The sequence below is a fragment of the Stegostoma tigrinum genome, chromosome 21, assembly GCF_030684315.1.
Source record: "Stegostoma tigrinum isolate sSteTig4 chromosome 21, sSteTig4.hap1, whole genome shotgun sequence".
NCBI lineage: Eukaryota > Metazoa > Chordata > Chondrichthyes > Orectolobiformes > Stegostomatidae > Stegostoma > Stegostoma tigrinum.
This window is the reverse complement of record NC_081374.1, coordinates 51573064-51594932: the sequence shown is the minus strand read 5'-3', so window position 1 is coordinate 51594932 and position 21869 is coordinate 51573064. Positions and strand designations below refer to the sequence as shown.

Genomic DNA, 21869 nt, shown 5'->3' with positions numbered 1-21869 from the left:
CTCTCTCTCTCTCTCTCTCTCTCTCTCTCTCTCTCTCTCTCTCTCTCTCTCTCTCTCTCTCTCTCTCGCTCACTCACACACACACACACACACACACACACACACACACACACACACACACACACCCACACACACACAGACAAAACCAACTTAAGCACTTTCTGAATCAAAAACAGAAACGATAATGATTGTGATGAACGGTGACTGAAAACAAAAACATTGACTCTTTCTGACTGTGATGGAACGTAGAACTGTAGAGCACGGAATGTCCCCTTTGGCATTTCACTGTCGTAACGTTGAGTGTAAAAATCTTGGCCCTCACATTTCCTTTGAAAACTCCCCCCTCTCGCCTTACATGCATGACACTAATTTTAGTCATTTCATAGAACATAGAACATAGAACAGTACAGCACAGAACAGGCCCTTCAGCCCACAATGTTGTGCTGACCATTGATCCTCACATATGCACCCTCAAATTTCTGTGACCATATGCATGTCCAGCAGTCTCTTAAATGTCCCCAATGAACTTGCTTCCACAACTGCAGCTGGCAACGCATTCCATGCTCTCACAACTCTCTGTGTAAAGAACCCGCCTCTGACATCCCCTCTATACTTTCCTCCAACCAGCTTAAAACTATGACCCCTCATGTTAGCCATTTCTGCCCTGGGAAATAGTCTCTGGCTATCAACTCTATCTGTGCCTCTCATTATCTTGTGTACCTCAATTAAGTTCCCTCCCTTCCTCCTTTTCTCCAATGAAAAAAGTCCGAGCTCAGTCAACTTCTCTTCATAAGATAAGCCCTCCAGTCCAGGCAGCATCCTGGTAAACCTCCTCTGAACCCTCTCCAAAGCATCCACATCTTTCCTATGATGGGGCGACCAGAACTGGACGCAGTATTCCAAGTGCGGTCTAACCAATGTTTTATAGAGCTGCAACAAGATCTCACGACTCTTAAACTCAATCCCCCTGCTAATGAAAGCCAAAACACCATATGCTTTCTCAACAATTCTGTCCACTTCGGTGGCCATTTTAAGGAAACTATGTATCTGCACACCAAGATCCCTCTGTTCCTCCACATTGCCAAGAATCCTATCCTTAATCCTGTACTCAACTTTCAAATTCGAACTTCCAAAATACATCACCTCGCATTTATCCAGGTTGAAATCCATCTGACACCTCTCAGCCCATCTCTGCATCCTTTCAATGTCCCGCTGCAGCCTACAACAGCCCTCTATACATCCAACGACAACTCCAAACTTTGTGTCATCTGCAAACTTGCTGACCCATCCTTCAATCCCCTCATCCAAGTCATTAATTAAAATTACAAACAGTAGAGGCCCAAGGACAGAGCCCTGTGGAACACCACTCACCACTGACTTCCAGGCAGAAAATTTTCCTTCTACTACCACTCGCTGCCTTCTGTTGGCCAGCCAGTTCTGTATCCAGACAGTTACGTTCCCCTGTATGCCATTCCTCCTGACCTTTTGAACGAGTCTACCATGGGGAACCTTATCAAATGCCTTACTGAAGTCCATATACACCACATCCACAGCTCGACCCTCATCAACTTTTCTAGTCACATCTTCAAAGAACTCGATAAGGTTTGTGAGGCATGACCTGCCCCTCACAAAGCCGTGTTGACTGATTCATTTCTGGGAAAAAAGATTCTGGCTGTCATCTAATGTATCTCATTAATTTATAGACATGTTTCAACATCTCCCGTCAGACTCCGCTGCTCCGGAGACAAGAACTGAGTTTCTCTAGCCTCTCCTTATCTCATACCCTGTAATCCAGGCAGTATTCTGCTAAACCTCTTCTGCCCCCTCTCCAAAACCTCGACATCCTTTCTGTAATGTGGTGACCACAATTGAACACAATACTCTGAATGGTGCAGACCCAAAGTCTGATAAAATTACAATATGACATCCTGACTGTTGGGCTCACTTCCCAGACCAACAAAGGCAACTGAGCCACACACGTTCTTTATTATCCTGTTATAGCAGCCTCCTCGGTCCAAAAACACAGGTTCCCAGCTTGGCTGAGCAGCAAGGAATGCTGGGTACATTGGCCAAGTGAAACTCTGAAATCACGAAACCCATACACTTGACGCAGTGCACACACAGCAGCAAAGTAACAGGTAGTCTGCACAGACACCCCAACAACTTATCCACGAAACAAAAGGCAGCCCAGACAGAAAGGGGGATAACAAAGTGTGGGGCTGGATGAATACAGCAGGTCAAGCAGTATCTTAGGAGCGCCAATGCTTACGTTTTGGGTTTCTGATGAAGGGTCGAGGCCCGAAAAGTCAGCCTGTGTGCTCCCAAGATGTTGCTTGACCTGCTGTGCTCATCCAACTCCACACTTCGTTCATCCGGATTCTCCAACATCTGCAGTTCCCATTACCCCAGACAAAGGGTACAGGGTCATGCGACACAAAGAAAGCTGACTGCAGCATGCCATCAAAATGATGGATTTTGTTTCAAACGAAAAAGGATTCTCACCCTGATTGGTGAGAAATACAGAAAGTTCCAGAACCGCATTTAAAACGTGTACAAACAGAGTTCACCTGCAGACTGCTCTCTTGGAATCGTTCTTGTAATCGCTTGAGGCCCACCGAGAAGACCAGAATGCAGAGAGGCAGAGACCAGGTGACCATCAAAGGAGAGGGAGAAAGGGAGAAAGCAGCTTCACAGACCCAGAGACAGAGCCACGGAAAAAGTGACTGTGTAAATTTACAAGAGACTCTGGAAGTATTGTAAACGTAAGACAGTATCTTTCATGTTCATAATTCCAGTTATTTTGTTCCTGATAAATTGGGAATGTTTTACATTGTTCCTGACTTGTGTTCGTACTGATTCTCCTGCTTTGGCATTGTGGGACACTTGTGAAATTCATTCATAACATTCCAGTCGTAGTCGTCTGCAAAATGTTTGAGGAGGAATCAGACAACTCTGTGTACTTATGTGACCACTCTCAGGAAGCTATAATCTTGAACTTCCAGATCCCTCTGTACATCAATACTGTTCAGGACTCTGTCATTAACTGAACACTTTTCCTTAACATTTGATCTCCCCGAGTACAACACCTCACAATTACATAGATAAAACTCCACCTGCCATTTCTCTGCTCATATCTGCAACTCACAACCGTCTGCACTATTCATAACTTCTCTAATCTGTTATTTTCTTCACAGATGCTGCCACAGCTGCTGAGCTTGTCCAGAAACGTTGGTTTTGTTCACCGATCTTTTTCTCATCCACAAGATTACGGACCCACACAACTCCATCCACATTCAAGTCATTTAGACATAACATAATCAGTAGAGGACCCAGTAGAGATCCGGACAGAACACCACTAGTAACAGAACATCCAGCCTGAAAAACAATCCTCTACCATTACCTGACAAAGGGTGACTCGATCCGAAACATTAACTCTGATTCTTTTTTCCTTCACACATGCTGTGAGACCCTTTGAACTTTTCCAGAAACTTCTGTTTTTGTTCCTCCACCACTTTCCTCTGTCTTCTGTTGACCAGCCAATTATGAATCTATGTGGCCAAGTCACCGTGGATCGCATGCATCTGCATCTTATGGGTGAGCCTACCGTGAGGGACCTTGTCGAAAGCCTTACTGAAATCCATGTAGACAATATACACTGTTCTACCCTCATCAATCCCCTTTATCACCGCGTAGCAAAATTGAACCAAGTTCATAAAACCTGACATGCACTGCAGAAAGCCATGCTGACTGTCTCTAACTGGCCATGTTTATCCCAATGTGTGTAAGTCCTATCCTTAGAATTATTTCCAAGAACTTCCCAACCATCAACGTGAGACTCATCCGTCTGTATATTCCTGCATTATCCCAATTTGTCTTGAAAAGAGAGACAACATTAACTCCTCACCAGTCCCTTGGGGCCTCTCCAGTGGCTCGCAAGGACACAAAGATCTTGGTCAAGGCCCCAGCAATCTCCTCTTTAAACTCACTTAAATACTTGCGGTAGATACCATTGGGTCCATGAGAATTATTACTTTTCTAAAAGCTCAACACCACTTCCCTCTTCATCCCAAAATGCCCTAGCGTATTAGCATCCTCCACACAAAGATCACTGTCATAGAACATAGAATCACTACATTGTGAAAACAGGATCTTCAGCCCAACAATCCACATCGACCGTCAAACCATCCCACCCAGAACCATCCCCCTCTAACCCCACTAACCTACACGTCCATGAACACGTTGGCGCACATTTTAGCTTGGCCAATCCACGCTGCCTGCATACCTTTGGCCTGTGGGATGGAACCAGAGCACCCACATGAACCCAGTGCTGACACAGGGGGAATGTGCACACTTCATGCAGATGGTCGCGCAGTGTGGAATCAACCTCATGTCCCTGGCACTGTGAGGCAGGCGTGTGAACTGCTGAGTCACCATGCTGCACTATCGTCCATATTCTTCTTCTGGGTGATTCCTGACACAAACTACTGATTTAGAACAAAGAACAATGAAGATTACAGCATAGGAACAGGCCCTTCAGCCCTCCAAGCCTGCGCAGATCCACATCGTGTATCTAAACCTATTGCCTATTTTCCAAGGAACTGGGCTCCTCTGTTCCCTGCCAATTCATGCATCTGTCCAGACACATCTTAAATGACGCTATCGTATCCACCTCCACCAACTCCGCTGGCAACACTTCTCATGCACCAACCATGCTCTGCATGAAGAATTTTCCACGCATTTCTCTCTTAAATATTTGCCCTCTCACCCTGAATCATGACCCCTAGTAACTGAGTCCCCCACTTTGGAAAAAAAAACTTCTTGCTATCCACCCTGTCTATACCTCTAATGATTTTATAGACCGCAATCAAGTCCCCTCTCAATTTGCATCTTTCTAATGTACATAATCCTAATCTACGCAACCTCTCTTCATACCTAGCGCCCTCCATACCAGGCAACATCCTGGTGACCCTCCTCTGCACCATCTCCAAAGCATCTACATCTTTTGATAATGTGGTGACCAGAACTGTGCACAGTACTCTAAATGTGGTCGAACCAAAGTCCAATACAACTGTAATATGACCTACCAAGTCTTGTACGAAATGCCCCGTCTGATGAATGAAAATATGCCGTATGCCTTCTTGACCACACTATCCACCTGTGTTGCTACCTTCAGAGTACAATCGACCTGGACACCCAAATCTCTCTGTGCCGCAATTTTCCCCAGGGCTTTTCCATTTACCACGTCATTCACTCTTGACTTTGTTCTTCCAAAATACATCGCCTTGTATCTGCTTGGATTGAACTCTATCTGCCATTTCTCTGCCCAAATCTCCAATTTGTCTATAATCTGCTGCATTCTCCGACAGTCCCCTTCGCTCTCTGCTACTCCATCAAAATCTCAGTGTGATCTGAAAATTTGCTTTACAGCCCATCTGCACTTTCCTCCAGATCATGTTTGTCGATCACAAACAACAATGATCCCAACACGGATCCCCTTGGAACACCAAAGGTCACAGTTCTCAATTTTGAGAAACTGCCTTCCACTACAACTCTTCGTCTCCTGTTGCCCAGCCAGTTCTCTATCCACTGATCTCGTACACCCTGGACCCCATGCAACTTCACTTTCTCCATCAGCTTCCCATGGGGAGCCTTGTCAAAATCCTTACTGAACTCCATGGATATGACATCTACAACCCTTCCCTCATCGATCATCTTTGTCGCTTCCTCGAAGAATTCTATCAAGTTGGTAGGACATGACCTTCCCTACATAAAAACCACGCTGCCTATCACAAACAAAAGCCCATTTTCATCCAAATGTAAATAGATCCTATGCCTCACTATCTTTGTCAGCAGCTTCCCCACCATTGATGCCAGGCTCACCCGCCTACAATTACCTGTACTATCCTTGCTCCGCTTCTTCAACAAGTGGACTAACATTAACAACTCTCCAGTCCTCCAGGACCACACCTGTGCTCAACGGTGCTGCACAGATATCTGTTAAGGTCCCAGCTCTTTCTCGCTTCCCTCAGTGATCTCAGGTAGATCCCATCCAGATCTGAGGACTTGTCCACCCTCTTACCTTTTAGAATACCCAACACACCACCCCTTATGCCGATTTGTCCTCGAGTAATCAATCATCTACCTCTAACCTCAACATCCGTCATGTCCATCTCCTTGGTGAATCTCAGTTATTTTATCTGACTCCTCGCATAACTTTCCTCCTTTGTCTTTGAGTGGGCCAAATGTTTCTCTAGTTACCCTCTTGCTCCTTACATGCAAATAAATGGCTCTGGGATATTCTTTAATCTTATTTTCTAAAATTATTTCATGACCCCTTTTTGACCGCTTGATTCCTCATTTCAGATTGGTCCTACTTCCCCGTTATTCTTCTGAAGCGTCTGCTTTCAGTCACCTAGACGTTATGTAAGCTTCTTTTTCCCTCTTTGCTGGACTCACAATTTCACCTGTCATCCATGGTTCCCTCATCTAGCCCTTTCTATCCCTCATTTTCACAGGGACTTGTCTGCACTGCTCACTAATCAACTCTCTTTAAAATCCACTCACATATCAAGTGTGGATTTAACCTTAAACAGCTGCCCCCAAACCACATTCCCCAGCTCCTGTTGAGTCTTGCTATAGTTGGCCTTACCCGAATTTAGCACTCTTCCTTTAGGTCCACTCTCGTCTTTGTCCATGTGTGTTCTGAATCTTACCAAATTGTGACCACTATTCCAAAAGTAATATCCTCCTGAAACTTCAATCACCTAGTTGGGCTCATTCCTCAACATCAGGTCCACTATGGCCCCTTCCGGAGTTGGGCTATTAACATACTGCTCTGTGAGACCTTCCTGGATGCTCCTTACAAACTCTGGCCTGTCTAAACAGCTAACACGAAGTGAATCCCAGTAAATGTTGGGGAAATTAACATCTCCCATCACCACCACCTAGTTACTCCTACACCTTTCCATAATCTGTCTCCCTCTTTATCTCATGCCTCCTGTTGGGAGGCCTGGAGTACAGCGCCAACATTGTTAACACACCCTTCCTATTTCAAGCCTCACTGCTCTGATTAATGATTTTCTTTGCCAGGGCATTCTCATCCGTCGACAGTCACCCTGTAATACTCCAATCATGGCTGTCCTGAAACCTAGCAAGCCTGACCAGTGTAGATTGTTCCAGGACCTGAGAGCCATCAATTCTATTGTGCAGCCCCTGCATCCCTTAGTCCGGAATCCAGCTCATATCTTAAACTCAGTACCAGCGGACGCTAAAATATTTGCTGGCGTCAATTTGCAACATGCCTTTTTCTCCCTACCGCTCCGTGAGGACAGTCGGTATCTGTTTGCCTTTACTTTTAATGGCCAACAATTGATGGGGACCCGATTGCCCCAAGGCTTTCTACACTCTCCGACCCTTTTCTCTCAGGCTTTACAGAAACAATTGCATTCCCTCACGCTCATCGGTGGGTCTACATTAGTTCAATATGTGGACCTCCTGCTTGCTAGTCCGGATGATGAATCTTACTGCTCTGATATCATCCTCCTCAACTGTCTGAAACATCTTGGCTATGTTGTCTCTCCCGATAAAGTCTTAATTGCACACGCCAGGTTAAGTTCATAGGTTTCAACCTATCGGCTGATTTCCGTTCCCTTGAACAAATCTGTATTGCCCCTATTGTCAACTTCCCAGTCCCACAGACCACGAAGCAGGTTCGCCAGTGGCTGGGCATGGTGAACTTCTGTCGACAATGGATCCCTAACACAGCCCGCCTCATTAATTTATTAACTCCTTTTACTTCTTCTGAAGGAAATTTCTCCCTCCCCCCTGAAGCAAAAGAGCCCTTGTAAAAAACTCAAGCTAGCCCTGTTACAAGCTCCAGCTTTGGGAAGGCCTCTTTATGACAGACCTTTCCAACTTTACTGCACTATTGTGGATGACTGCGCTTCCTTGGTTCTCACCCAACTTCACAGTTGCCTATTTCTCTACTAAAATGGGCTCTGTTGCCTTGGGGCACCCTTGCTATACTCAGACCCTTACTGCTATTTACCTCAGCTTACGGTCCGCTGAGAACCTCACCCTTCACCAGGACATAGTGGTCTATAGCTCTCATGCAGTAGTTGCCCTATTAGGACAGCGACAGACCCAGCATTTGACTGCTGCCCGCCAAAACCGTCAGGAAGTTTACCTTCTTAACAATCCCAGGCTGACATTTAAGTATTGCTCCTCTCTCAATCCTGCTGATTTCCTTGCGCACCCTCCGCCACCTTTATCCGCCCCGGATCAAGATTGCTTTCTCATCATGAATGAGGGCGTCCACGTTCGCCCAGACCCTTCTGATGCCCCTATACTGTACGCAGACATCACCATGTTCACTGATGGTAGCTACTCCCTTGATCATGCAGGTAATCATCTCTCGTCCATGCCATTATTGATTACCAAGGTTCTATCGTGGAATCAGCCTCCTTTGACACCCCTTTCTCTGCTCAGGAAACTGAGCTGTTTGCCCTGGTCCATGTCTGCATCCTCGGGACGGTCCTTTGCATTAACGTTTACATTGACTCCCCCTATGCCTTTGGAGTTGCTCATGATTTTGGCCAGCTCTCGAAAAATAGGTGGGTTTTGACCTAGATAATAAAATGTGAGGCTGGATGAACACAGCAGGCCAAGCAGCATCTCAGGAGCACAAAAGCTGACGTTTCGGGACTAGACCCTTCATCAGAGAGGGGGATGGGGGGAGGAAACTGGAATAAATAGGGAGAGAGGGGGAGGCGGACCGAAGATGGAGAGTAAAGAAGATAGGTGGAGAGAGTGTAGGTGGGGAGGTAGGGAGGGGATAGGTCAGTCCAGGGAAGACGGACAGGTCAAGGAGGTGGGATGAGGTTAGTAGGTAGCTGGGGGTGCGGCTTGGGGTGGGAGGAAGGGATGGGTGAGAGGAAGAACCGGTTAGGGAGGCAGAGACAGGTTGGACTGGTTTTGGGATGCAGAGGGTAGGGGCGAAGAGCTGGGCTGGTTGTGTGGTGCAGTGGGGGGAGGGGATGAACTGGGCTGCTTTAGGGATGCAGTAGGGGAAGGGGAGATTTTGTAACTGGTGAAGTCCACATTGATACCATAGGGCTGCAGGGTTCCCAGGCGGAATATGAGTTGCTGTTCCTGCAACCTTCGGGTGGCATCATTGTGGCAGTGCAGGAGGCCCATGATGGACATGTCATCAAGAGAATGGGAGGGGGAGTGGAAATGGTTTGCGACTGGGAGGTGCAGTTGTTTGTTGCGAACTGAGCGGAGGTGTTCTGCAAAGCGGTCGCCAAGCCTCCGCTTGGTTTCCCCAATGTAGAGGAAGCCGCACCGGGTACAGTGGATGCAGTATACCACATTGGCAGATGTGCAGGTTCACCGAAGGTTGCAGGAACATCAACTCACATTCCGCTTGGGAACCCTGCAGCCATATGGTATCAATGTGGACTTCACCAGTTTCAAAATCTCCCCTTCCCCTCTGCATCCCTAAACCAGCCCAGTTCATCCCCTCCCCCCACTGCACCACACAACCAGCCCAGCTCTTCCCCCCCACCCACTGCATCCCAAAACCAGTCCAACCTGTCTCTGCCTCCCTAACCGGTTCTTCCTCTCACCCATCCCTTCCTCCCACCCCAACCGCACCCCCAGCTACCTACTAACCTCATCCCACCTCCTTGACCTGTCCGTCTTCCCTGGACTGACCTATCCCCTCCCTACCTCCCCACCTACACTCTCTCCACCTATCTTCTTTACTCTCCATCTTCGGTCCGCCTCCCCCTCTCTCCCTAATTATTCCAGTTCCCTCCCCCCACCCCCCTCTCTGATGAAGGGTCTAGGCCCGAAACGTCAGCTTTTGTGCTCCTGGAATGCTGCTTGGCCTGCTGTGTTCATCCAGCCTCACATTTTATTATCTTGGAATCTCCAGCATCTGCAGTTCCCATTATCTCTGGGTTTTGACCTATTCGGGTTCCCCCATTTCTCATCACCAGCTCGTTTCGGACCTTTTGACCATGCTCTTGCTACCAAAACAGATTTCTGTCATCACATGTACTGCCCATACCAACGGCCACTCTCCTATTGACATTGGTAACCATGCTGTCAATGAGGCCGCTAAGGCTGCCTCACACAACCGTCTTGTGATTGTGCCTAAAATGATGAGCCAGACTGAAAACTCTGATAAGAGTGGGTCAACCTCTGACAAGCTAATACCAACCATTAAAGATGTTATTGCCTTACAGGGAGACAACACTGAATCTGAAAAGTTGCTGTGGTCCAACACTGGCTGTCATTGTAATCCTGTTACTAAAATTTGGACCACTCCAGCTGGTCAAATTTGTATGTCTGATGTTCTTGCCTCATGGGTCGTTGACTGTTTGCATAATGCTACTCATTGTCGTGCTCGCTCGACTTCTGACCTCCTCTTGACCACCTGGTGGTATCCTCGCCTCCAGCAGATGGCCCAGAAAGTCAGTGCTCGATGCCTCACTTGTCAAGAACATAATCCAGGTAAGGGAGTGCCTTGCCTGGTGGGGCAGACACTCCTTCCTGAAGGGCCTTTCCAGACCCTTCAGCTTGACTTTATTGAGGTACAGAGATGTTGGCATTATAAATATATTCTAGTTACTGCATATTTTTTCTTTCCAAATGGGTTGAGGCTTATCCTACTTCCAATGCTACTGTCAAAACTGTGGTAGAGATTTTGCTGAGGGAAATTATTCCCCGCTTTGGTATTCCCTGTTGCCTGTCTTCCGACAATGGTCCTCATTTTACAGGTGACATTAATGATACAATATGCTCTCACTTTGGCATTTGCCGCCAACTTCACTGTGAGTACTGTCCTCAAGCTGCGGGACTCGTGGAGCATTGTAGTCAAACCTTGAAAACTACGCTAGCCAAATAACTTTTGCTACCAGTCTTTCATGGGTTCCGTTGATGCCTTTAGTTTTATTTCAGCTTTGTTGCACGCCCGCGGACAGAAATCATCTGTCCCCCGCTGAGATTGTTTATGGTCGGTCTTTTCACACTCCTCAGACTGCTGCCCCTTCCCATGTTCATTTTCATCACATAACTGAGGACATGTCCTCTTATGTTCTCGCTTGGACTAAAAGTTTGCAAGGTTTTCACTCCCAGGTGCGTGCTGCATATGAGAAGCTCCTTTCTGCATCCCACACGGTATGGCTGACGCTACATGGTCGGACCCACTAAGTTACCCACTTTGCTTTTCAGGACTGGGCTAGGAGTGCGTATCCGCTGTAATCCCCAAAGACTCCTCCTGTGTGCAGACGCAGTGCTCCCACCAGCACTGCCAAGTGAGCAAAGACCTCTTTATGTGCACCTGCGATGAACGAAGATGTCTTCGCATTACTGCCAGCAGGCAGTTTATTTGGGGCCAAAGTAATGGGACGCATGTTACTTCGGCTACCTGGACATACCCATTTGACACCTACCAACTGTTTGGGTCATCCGGAGACAGCATCCAACCAGCGCACTGGAAATACAGACAGTATGCACGGATGGGTAATCAGGAGGTCAAGTGCTATCGTGTTGAGGAGGGTTTTGTGTTCCTTCTTAATGGGGTATATACGACAGCCACCCCAACCCTTCCACTCCACTTGGCTGTTGGCACTATCGGGCCCCTTACTGTCTCGTGACCCCAGAAGTGTCATGTTTGTAGGAAGATAGTAGCCCGGACATTAAGCACTCAATTCTATGCAGATTGGAAGGATCTGGTCACGTTGGGGTCCTCACTTGGATATGGGTTCCTGGGATCCCTGTCTCTGGGAGGTGCCCCGGGGGTCATCAGCGTGAAAAACAGAAACTACTCCATTTGCGGATTGACCGTCCTGGGGAACCACACAGTGGCAGGGATGAGGGCTGTTAATGAAGAGTTGGCAGAATTGAGGCTCTAAACGCAACAAACAAGGTATGCCGTGGATTATCTTTTGGCTCAGCAAGGCAGGGTCTGTACTATAATAGGGGACAAATGCATCACTCATGTCATGGAAGAACCATTTAATGGCACCTGTGCCAATCAATCCATTCAATCACAATTAAATGATTTCAGGCAGCGTCCTACTAAAGGGAATTGGAATTTTGGTTCATGGTACCATTGGCTACTCAATTTAGCGCTTTATTTCGGTGTTGTTTTGCTTTGTTTATGTGTTGGTATCTCCATCATTAAATATATCCTTACTAGATTAGTGACATCTGTTACTGCTATTGGTACCCCGCAGAAGATGCTACTCCTTCATCCAGATTATGCCCCCGCAGGGGATGTTGATCAGTTGCCCACCCCGACTCCTCCTTGGTGGCAGAGGAAGATTGGCGGGCTCTGGCGTCCATCACCCTGGACTAACCCGGTTTTCTCCATCCCTTTGTGCGGTCATGGAATGACCAGAGCGGGGAGTAGTGAGTCTGAAATTTGGGTGTAGGCACAAGATGGCTGCTGTGCAAGTTGGCAACAAAATGGCTTCTGGCCTGGGAACTGTGAATTCTGCTAGATCTGCTCTTTTAGCCTGGGAACTTCGCATTCTGCCAGGGCTTCAGGATAAATAATGTAACGATAAGATAATGCAGTACTAACCAATCTAGCTGACCTTCAGTAGCAAATGTTATGGCGCTATATGGTGGGACAATTCAGTAAACAAAGCATTATGACATAAGTTGTTTACCAGTTAATACTATTGGATTAGGTAACTGTCAATGAAGCAATATCATGTATTGATTGGTAATTGTTTGAATACACTATGCGATCATGCCATGTACCCTGCTTTAAGAAAAGTATAAAAATGTCTTTATATTAAGTTGTGGTGCAGCTCCTCCGAAGAATATGGAAGTGCTCATCTTCTGTGTTTCCGGATGGGCTGTACCTGGCCGATTGAAGAAATAAAGCGGAAAGTCTTAAACAGCCAGACCAACTGCGAGTGTTCATTGACTGACCACGGAATCGAGAGACCCCGCAGTGGGTCCAGATTGACAAGCTCTGCCCATATTGCTTCACTGTTCGATTCTTCCCTAGTGCCTTCCTTCATCACAGCTGTGATATCCTCTTTAACCAGTAATGCAACTCCTCAACCCCTTTTACTTCACTGTGTATCCCGCCTGAAGCATATATATCCCGGGACATTCACTTGCCAATCTTGCCCTTCCCTCAACCAAGTCTCAGTAATTCTCAGTCTCAGTAATAGCAATAACATCATACTCCCAGTGACTATTCCAAGTCATAAGTTCATCTGCTTTGCCTACGACACTTCTCGCATTAAAACAAATACATCTTAGACCACCTGTCCCTTTACTTTAATCATCTGCTCTCTGCTTACCCTTCCCCGAGTCACACTGACTTCATTGTCTAGTTCCTTACAGGCTTTGGTTACTACCTCCTTACTGTCCACTAACCTCCTCATTTGGTTCCCATCCCCCTGCAACATTGGTTTAAACTTTCACCAACAGCTTTATCGAAAGCATCCTCCAGGACGTTGGTTCTGTCCCTTCTCAAGTGTGTACCGTCTGATTTATAATAGTCCCACGTCCCCCAGAACAAATCCCAATGTCCCACAAACCTGAACCCCTCCCTCCTGCACCATCTCTCAAGGCTCTCATACATCCTGCCTGTGCTTCCATTTCTCCTCTGACTAGCATGTGGCACTGGTAGCAATCCTGAAATGACTGCCTCTGAGGTCCTACTTTTTAACTTGGCTCCGAACTCCCTAAATTTTTTTTGTCGGATGTCATCCCCTTTTTGACCGATATCATTGGAGCCTGTATGCACCACAACAAATGGCTGGTCACCCTCCCCGTTCAGAATGTCCTGCAGTTGATCCGAGACACACCTGAGCTGTGCACCTGGGAGGCAACATACCATTCAGGAGTATCTTTTTGACCACAGAACCGCCTATCTACTCCCCTTACAATTGATTCCCCGATGATTATATCCCTTCCACACTTTTTCCTGCCCTTCTGTACAGCAGAGCCAGCCACGGTGCCATGAACCTGGCTAATGCTGCCTTCCCCTGGTGAGCCATCTCCCCGAACAGTGTACAAAATGGTATACCTGTTTTGGAGGGAGATGACCACGGGGGACGCTTGCACTGTCCTCCTGCTATGTTTCTGCCTTTTGGTCACACATTCCCTTTCTCCCTCAGCAATCCTAATCTGCAGTGTGACCAATTTGTAAACGTGCTATCCACGACTTCATCAGCATCGCGGATGCTGCAAAGTGAGTCCATCCGCAGCTTCAGAGCCGTCATGCGATTTAACAAGAGCTGCAGCTGGACACACGTCCTGCACGTGTAGAAGTCAGGGACATCAGCCGCGTCCCTGAGCTCCCACATTGAGCTAGAGGAGCATAACATCCTGGCATTTTTACTGTTTAGCTTAACTGAGCCCTGCGAGATCATCAAATAATCGATAAATGAAATGAAAAATTTATTACCAAACACTCTCCTTACCAAAATATGATTTAAAAAAAGAAAAAGAAAAACCCTACCTTCTCAACACACCACTTGGGTACTTAGGTTCTCACACACACCCTCTACCTCCAAGCACAAGTTCCTTCCTTTATCCTTCAGTGTCCCTACCTTCTCCCGAGTTATGTTCCTTTTTTTAATGATTGTATAGAGTGCCTTAGAATTCCACCCACAATTCCTGCAGAGATACCGTCAGGGACACTAGATTGTTTCCTGATCTCGCACATCAGGCAGGAGGAGCACACCACTGCCCTAACTGCGAGCTCAGCCCGTTTACACTAACAAAAGGAATCTGACCTTGCTCGCCTTATTCACTGAAACCAGTATTCACCTGAGGCCACACTAATACTAATTCAACTTAAAATGTCAACTTTCCAAACAGACGAAATACTTTCTGGGCTACAACAAACTTCCCAACAGCCTGTCTCAATATCTCGCTCCACATTCTTTTGGTTTTCGGAAGGAAGGATGGAAACATGACAGGAATGTTTGGGGCTTACCATTCCTTGACAGCGGGTTCTTCCTTCACTCCATTGATCAATGATGGTGACTGTGCTGACTTCTCCCAGCATGGTCCTCAGCAAAATCTCTCTGGTGTCCACTATTGCTGTCTTCTGTCTGTCTTTCTATGTGTCACTCTGTCTCTCTCATTCAGTCTGTCGCACAATCTTTCTCTCAATAATGCTGTAACACCTGTAGAATTCTCTTTCAGATGATTTCCGTCGTCATTTCAGAATTCCAAGATTCTAGATTCTCATTTTTCACATCACAGGGGACATTCTGGTTCCGTCAAATGACAAACACAGCCCTTCCTTAACTGTGAGATCAGAGGGTGACTCAGAGCTTGGGTGCCTGAGTTCTTCTCAGTTGTTGGCTTGTGGTAGGCAAAGGGCAGATTTGGGTTTCAGGGACGTTGCCACGGCCAAATGAAAGAGACCAGGTGGACGGGCCGTGCGCGAAGACTCGTGTAAAGTTGACCCCAGGTGTTACCCAGCCTCCTGTATCTCACGGGTGACGGCTGTGACCAGACATTCTCCTTATGCCACTATCATCTTCGGTTTGGCTCATCGCATTGGGAAGACAAGTGTGCCACGATCTTGTGCATGACCGAGGAGAATCGGAAAACAGGGAGAGGAGGTTAGCTCAGAATGGATCCCAGATCCAAACCGCAAATCACGCATCAAAAAAGAAACCTGGGGTGAAATCAGAGTGGGATTCCACCATTTGGCCCCTCTCAAACCTCATTCATTTGGATCATTATCGATCTCCCATGGGGGTCTTGACCAGAGAGATGCTAAGAGCTTGAGAAGCTGTGAGGTGGGGACGTGGTTTCTGAATCAGGCATCTCCTGCCGTGGCCGAATTCCAGGTTTCAAGCCAAGTATGAATGGATCAAACAAATACAGGAACTCTGGGGAAGTGACGCGGGAGAATGGGGTCGTAGTCATAAGCAAATGCTCCAACGGCATGGGATCAAATCTCAGCGTGGCCTTTGGAATGGAATTTGAAATCAGTTCATAAATCTGCAGTACAAATCATGTCACGGTAACGATGACTGTTCCACTCATCATTGTTTGATGTAAAATCCAAATCGGATGCACTCATATCCCTGCAGGAAAGGAAATCTGCTCTTGTTACTCGGTTCAGCCTGAATGTGACTCCAGACTGCTCACTCTGCGATGAATGGAGATTTATCTCTTAATCTCAGGGATATGTGTCTGTGGAATTCCTTCCCTGGGAGAGCAGTTGTTTGGGGAGGGGAATGACAAAAGTCACGATTTGACCAAATCATGGAGAAAACTCAAGGAGGCGGTCAGTGTCACAGAGGTGTACATGGCAGGAAAAGACGTTTCAGCTCATTGTGTCTGTGCTGCTGAGAAACTAACCACCTCACCATTCTAAACCCGCTCCCCAGGACTTAGTCCAAGGCTTGACATTGTGAGCGCATATCTAAATAATTCTTCTTTTGTATTCGGGCTTCTGTCTCTCCCATGCTTACAGGCAGTGAATTTCAGATCGCCTCCAAACTTTGGGTGAAAACATTTTTCTTCGCATTCCCTCGGAACCACTTGCACACTTTCTTAAATGTTTGTACCCCGCGCACCCTGGTAATTGAACCTTCTATCAAGGGGAAACGTTTCTTCCAATCTCCCCGATCTCTGCCCTGCATTATTTTATACATTTTAACCATGTACCCTCCCCATATCCTCTGTCCTATGGAAAACAACCCCGATCTGTCATCAACCATTGGTGTGTCTCTCCAGGCAAAATCCTGGTAAATCTCCTTCACCCCTTCTCTGTTGGAATCACATTCCTCCTATAATGTGTATTACGGGACTGCATACTCTTGCTGCGTGTCCCTGAAAAATGCTTTTTCACAATTCTAACATAAACTCCCTGCCCTTAAACTCAATGCGTTGGAAAACAAAACCAAGTGAAATGGATGCCTTGTTAACCATTTCATCTACATATCTCATTCTCTAAATAGACTGATGCACGCACACCCAAGCTCCCTCTGATTGACAGCGCTTCATAGCATCCAACCATCCATCATGTGTTTCCTTGCCTGTCCTCCTGCCCAAGTGCAACACTCCACACCTACCAGATTGAACAAATGTCCTGAAGGTCAGCTTCAAAGTTCATGGATTTCACTGACCAGACCTGTACTATGCACACCAGCAAAATCCCAGACAGAGTTTCTCTACTGAGGAAGACTGTGATCCCTGTGGAGGATTGAGACACCTGCCTCATGTGCCCTTGATAGAATATCACACACCCAAATAGCGGATGGATGCTGGAAAACGGGAGCTTTTAAGAATGGAATCCACAACTGCACTTGAATCTGACTACTCGACACAAATGTCAATCATGCAGCAAAAAATATCAGCATATTGTCTAAACACTGAGAGGTAGCAGAGCTCTGAGATGCAGCGAGATCTGGGAGTGTTGGTGCATCAGACTATAAGACATCAGAGCAGGAATTAGGCCATTCAGCCCATTGAGGAACCTCCACTATTCAATCATGGCTGAGAAGCTTCTGAACCCCATTTTTCAACTTTTTCTCTGCCACCCTTGATCCACTTGACAATCAACAACATATCTAACTCTGTCTTAAACATGGTCAATGATTCACGAATCTCTATCTCAAAAAGTTTCTTCTTACCTCTGTTTAAAGGGTCTTCCCTTTACTTTAAGAATGTGCCCTCAGATTCTCGGCTTTCTGCCAATGCAAACCTTGTTCCAATACCCACACTTTCCAGGCTGGTCAGTATCCCTAAAATTCCAATTCAGAACCCTCTTATCCTTCTAATCTCTATCGAGTTGAGATCCAGAGTGCTCAAACGCTCTCATATGTGAAGTCTTTCATTACTGGTGTCATTCTCGTGAACATCCGCTGGACGCTCTCCAGGCCTGATATATACTTCCTGAGGCATGAGGCTCAAAATTGGCCACAATACTCAAAGTGTGATCTGACCAGAGCTTTATAGAGCCTTGGAGATATATCACTGGATTCAGTCCATCCCAGTTCAACGCTGGCAACTCTATGTCTTGTTCAAAATGAACAGGAAAAAGTTGAAATAGAAGTTGAATGTGAGAAATTGTGATGTTCTTCTATTTGGAAATGAGAGCAACAGAACAGAGTATTAATTTAATGGAGAAAGACCGCAGAAAGCTTCAACACAAGGGGACTTGGGGGCCAAGTGCACAAAACACAGAAAGCTAGCAGGTAATCATAAAAGCTAATGGAATGTTGGCCATTACTTCAAGGGGTTGGAGTATAAGAGGAGGGAAGTCTTTCTGCAAATGTGAAAGGTGCTGCTGAGATATGAAGAGATAACATTTCATTGGACGCAGATCAGAAATGTTCACAAGGATGATTCCAGTATGGAAGAATTGACTATCGAGCAAAGATGAAATAGATTGCTCCAGTAGTCACTGGAGTTTGGAAGAATGAGAGGTAATCACATGAAGTGTGTTGATGGTGTCACACACAGAGAATGTTTCCTCTCGTGGGAGAGTCTCTGAAAAAAGGGCAATGTCTCAGAATGAAGGGGCACTAATTGAAGACTGAGATGAGGGGCAATTTCTTCTCTCAAAGGGTCATGTTTCTTTGGAGCTCATTGTCACCGAGAGCTGTGGGGGCTGAGCTCTTGTGTATAGTTTAGGCTGAAATAGCTTTTAGTAAATAGGGCAATCAAAGCATCAGTGTGATGGCGGGAGAGTGGACCTGTGTGCAGGTTTGGCCTGCTTCCTTAATGATGAGGGACACAGGAATACCTCGAGTTTGATGAATTCAGTAATATCCAAGAAATTTCCAAAATGCTTCAAGGGATTGACAATAAGCGCAGGAAGGGTATTTCTCTGGCCCTGTGGGTGAGTACCTGAGAACTTTCTCAGAATGAAGGGTGATCCATTTCAGAATGAAATGAGGAAGAACCTCTTCACTGAGAGGATGGTGAATTTTTGAAATGCAGTGGCCCAGACAACAGGTGGAAACTATAATATCAAGGCAGAGATTGATCGATTTCTAGTTACTAATGACGTGAAGGCACATGGCAATGTGTGTGAATGGCCATGATTTGGAACTGTGGAGATGGTTTGATAAGGGTGGAGGTGTGGTGGTTTACGTTCTGTGCCGTCAGCTGAAGGAGGCTGAACAGACCAGACATCTGCTTGCTGTCTGAAAAACTGCTCACCACTTTATTTTCATCAGCTCAACCAGTGTGTCATGCTTCAGGCTTCCCCTGTCACCTTACGCCATGGCTTTCAATTTCTGCACTGACCTGTAATTACATGGTCCATTCAATCCCTCTCTTAAACAGATCTCAACATGTGTCATGCTCAGACTCTATCCCCAATCCCATTTTACAGACTGTACCCCCATTAATGACATCACTCTTTCCTCAGCTAACCTCTGAAATCACCTGGGTAATTACATCAGTTTGCACTGCCACAGAGGAGATAGGATGGAAAGAGTAACTGTTTGTTTATTAACTGTCACTAATGTCAGTCCCCCTGGATCCGAATTGTGTTGCTGCAGGATGCACTATGTCTATTTATAAGGGTTCAATATTTTTTCTCATAATGTCAGTGGGAGAGACAGCCGTGATATTAACAGAGATCTGGGACACCAGAGAGAGAGAGAGAGAGAGAGAGAGAGAGAGAGAGAGAAAGGACGACAGTTCACAGTTTACAGTTCCAGCGTAATAGCTTCAAATGATGCAACAATGTGTTGGAATCTGGCAACAATAGATTGGAACAATACAACACTGGACTTGACTCTAAGAACAAACGATTGGAATGTTACAACAACAGATTGGAATGGATTGACAATGGTTCAAAATGTGAGAACAGTCGAAGGGAATGGTAAAACATTGGGAAGGGGTTTCATTGAGATGTTGAATTCACTTTCTGCGACTTTTGATCGGAAGCCACTGAAATCTCGCATTCGAATAGTCCTTCGGATTATGCAATTGATTTATTATCCGATTCTCGCTGTCATTGCTTTGCCTGGTAAGTCTTTTGTGTTTCTGTAAATTGTGGTATTTACAGTGCAACACTTGCTGCTCTTATCTTCTTTCCTGTGTGTTGTTCATTCTGTCAACCATTGTTAAGGGTCTTACTGCGCTTGAAATTTACTCTCTCATCTTTAGTGCTTCTTGCTTAACTCAAAGCCCAGCTGGTAGGTCTGTAATCCTGGCTATCTTTGTGTCATATTGCTCACTGACTCGGTATCCATTCCTGCGCTGTCTCCACGTCAATGCAGTTGAAGCATTTGTTCAATGAAATCTAGAATCCTTGCATGCATTTTCAAGCAACATTCTTTGACGGTTGGTTCCATCATGTGTGTACATCAGGATAGCAACTCTTAGAACTTACCCATTTCCAAAATTCATTAACAGCCAATTCAAGCTCAGTTTCTGTCATTTCTATTATGGGGCAAAATGTGTTGTAACAGTCACAAACAGTTCAGTGAACAGCAAGTTTATCTCATCTTATATTTTCATGACATGGTCAACTTATGGAATAACAGTCGTTGGATCCACCAAATACACTGAACACTGATGCAAACATTTGTGACAGGGACGGATACAAATTGCCATTTGTACATCTCAGTCAGTGCTCAATAAAACTGTCAACATTATTCTCAGCAGAAACTGTAACTTCATTGTTTGCTTTCCTCACAGCCAATGTAGTAACAATTGTGATCCTGTCCCAGGAAAAGTGTGGTCTCTCCCGATGTGTCTCTCACTACCTGTTAGCCATGGCAACAGCAGATCTCCTGGTCATTATCTTTGAACTCATATTGCGACACATTCCATTTGTCTATTTGGTCGAGCATCATTTCTTAGAAGGCATACCTGTGTGTAATATCCACGCTGTCCTGCTTTATGCAGCCACTGACTGTTCTGTCTGGTTCACCGTCACTTTCACCTTTGATCGATTTGTCGCCATTTGTTGTCCAATTCTGAGTAGTAGATACTGCAATGTGAAAACAGCAGCCGTGGTTCTGGCAACAGTGACTGGATTGAGCTGTTTGAAGAACATTTTCTGGTACTTTATGTTTACTCACCAGTATTATTACAAGAGCAGAGCCTGGTTTTGTTGGGTGACAAAGGATGTGAAATTATCTCCAGTCTGGGGAACAATTGAGTTCTGTCATTACATACTAACACCGGGAGTTGCCTTTATTCTCATTCTGCTTCTCAATGCTTTAACGGTTAGACACATTGCAGTGACCAGCAGATCACGCAGGAGACTCAATCAGCAGAGCAACAGAAAGACGACCAAAGACCCAGAGATGAAGAGTCGAAAAAAATCCATCATTTTATTGTTTCTTATCTCAGGAAATTTCATTCTGTTATGGTCAGTATCAATGGTGTATTCCATAAATTGGAGAATGAATTTTTTGGGATATGAGTCTGTATATCTGCCTCTTTTTGTAATGGAACTGGGCTACATGCTGCAGATGCTGAGTTGCTGCACAAACACTGTGATTTATGTCATCATACATCCCAAGTTCAGAGAGCATTTGAAGAATATTGTGCACTATCCCTTTCCTCCAATTGTGAAATGTATTAAACATTGAGACTGACTGAAGAATTACATCATCAGTAATCAATGTTGCACGCGTTTCTGTCTAATCCACAGTCCTGGTGTTTTATTAATAGACATCATTGAAATAAGATGATATCTCCAGGGCCTTTGATCTGTGATTTTTCCTGCCTAATTTGACAGCCTGTGCGCCTGTGCCCGGAAACTGTTTATCTGCATCTCAATCCAAGTGTGGGTGTGTGGCTGTGCATGTGTGGAAGCATCAGAATGATAGATGTAGGAGCAGGTTCAGTTACAGACACACTATTCAAGAGTGATCACAAAACGGTGAAATCTT

The 21869-nt window shown here is 45.8% G+C and overlaps 1 protein-coding gene across 1 annotated transcript; it reads left to right on the top strand.

Moving 5' to 3' along the window:
• The first annotated feature begins 19640 nt into the window (after positions 1-19640).
• On the top strand, positions 19641-21566 carry LOC132210828 (probable G-protein coupled receptor 139). Its single transcript, XM_059653277.1, has 2 exons — positions 19641-19990; positions 20665-21566. The coding sequence occupies exons 1-2, from the start codon at positions 19705-19707 to the stop codon at positions 21564-21566; spliced, it is 1188 nt and encodes a 395-aa protein (XP_059509260.1). The 5' UTR covers positions 19641-19704.
• Positions 21567-21869: the final 303 nt, after the last annotated feature.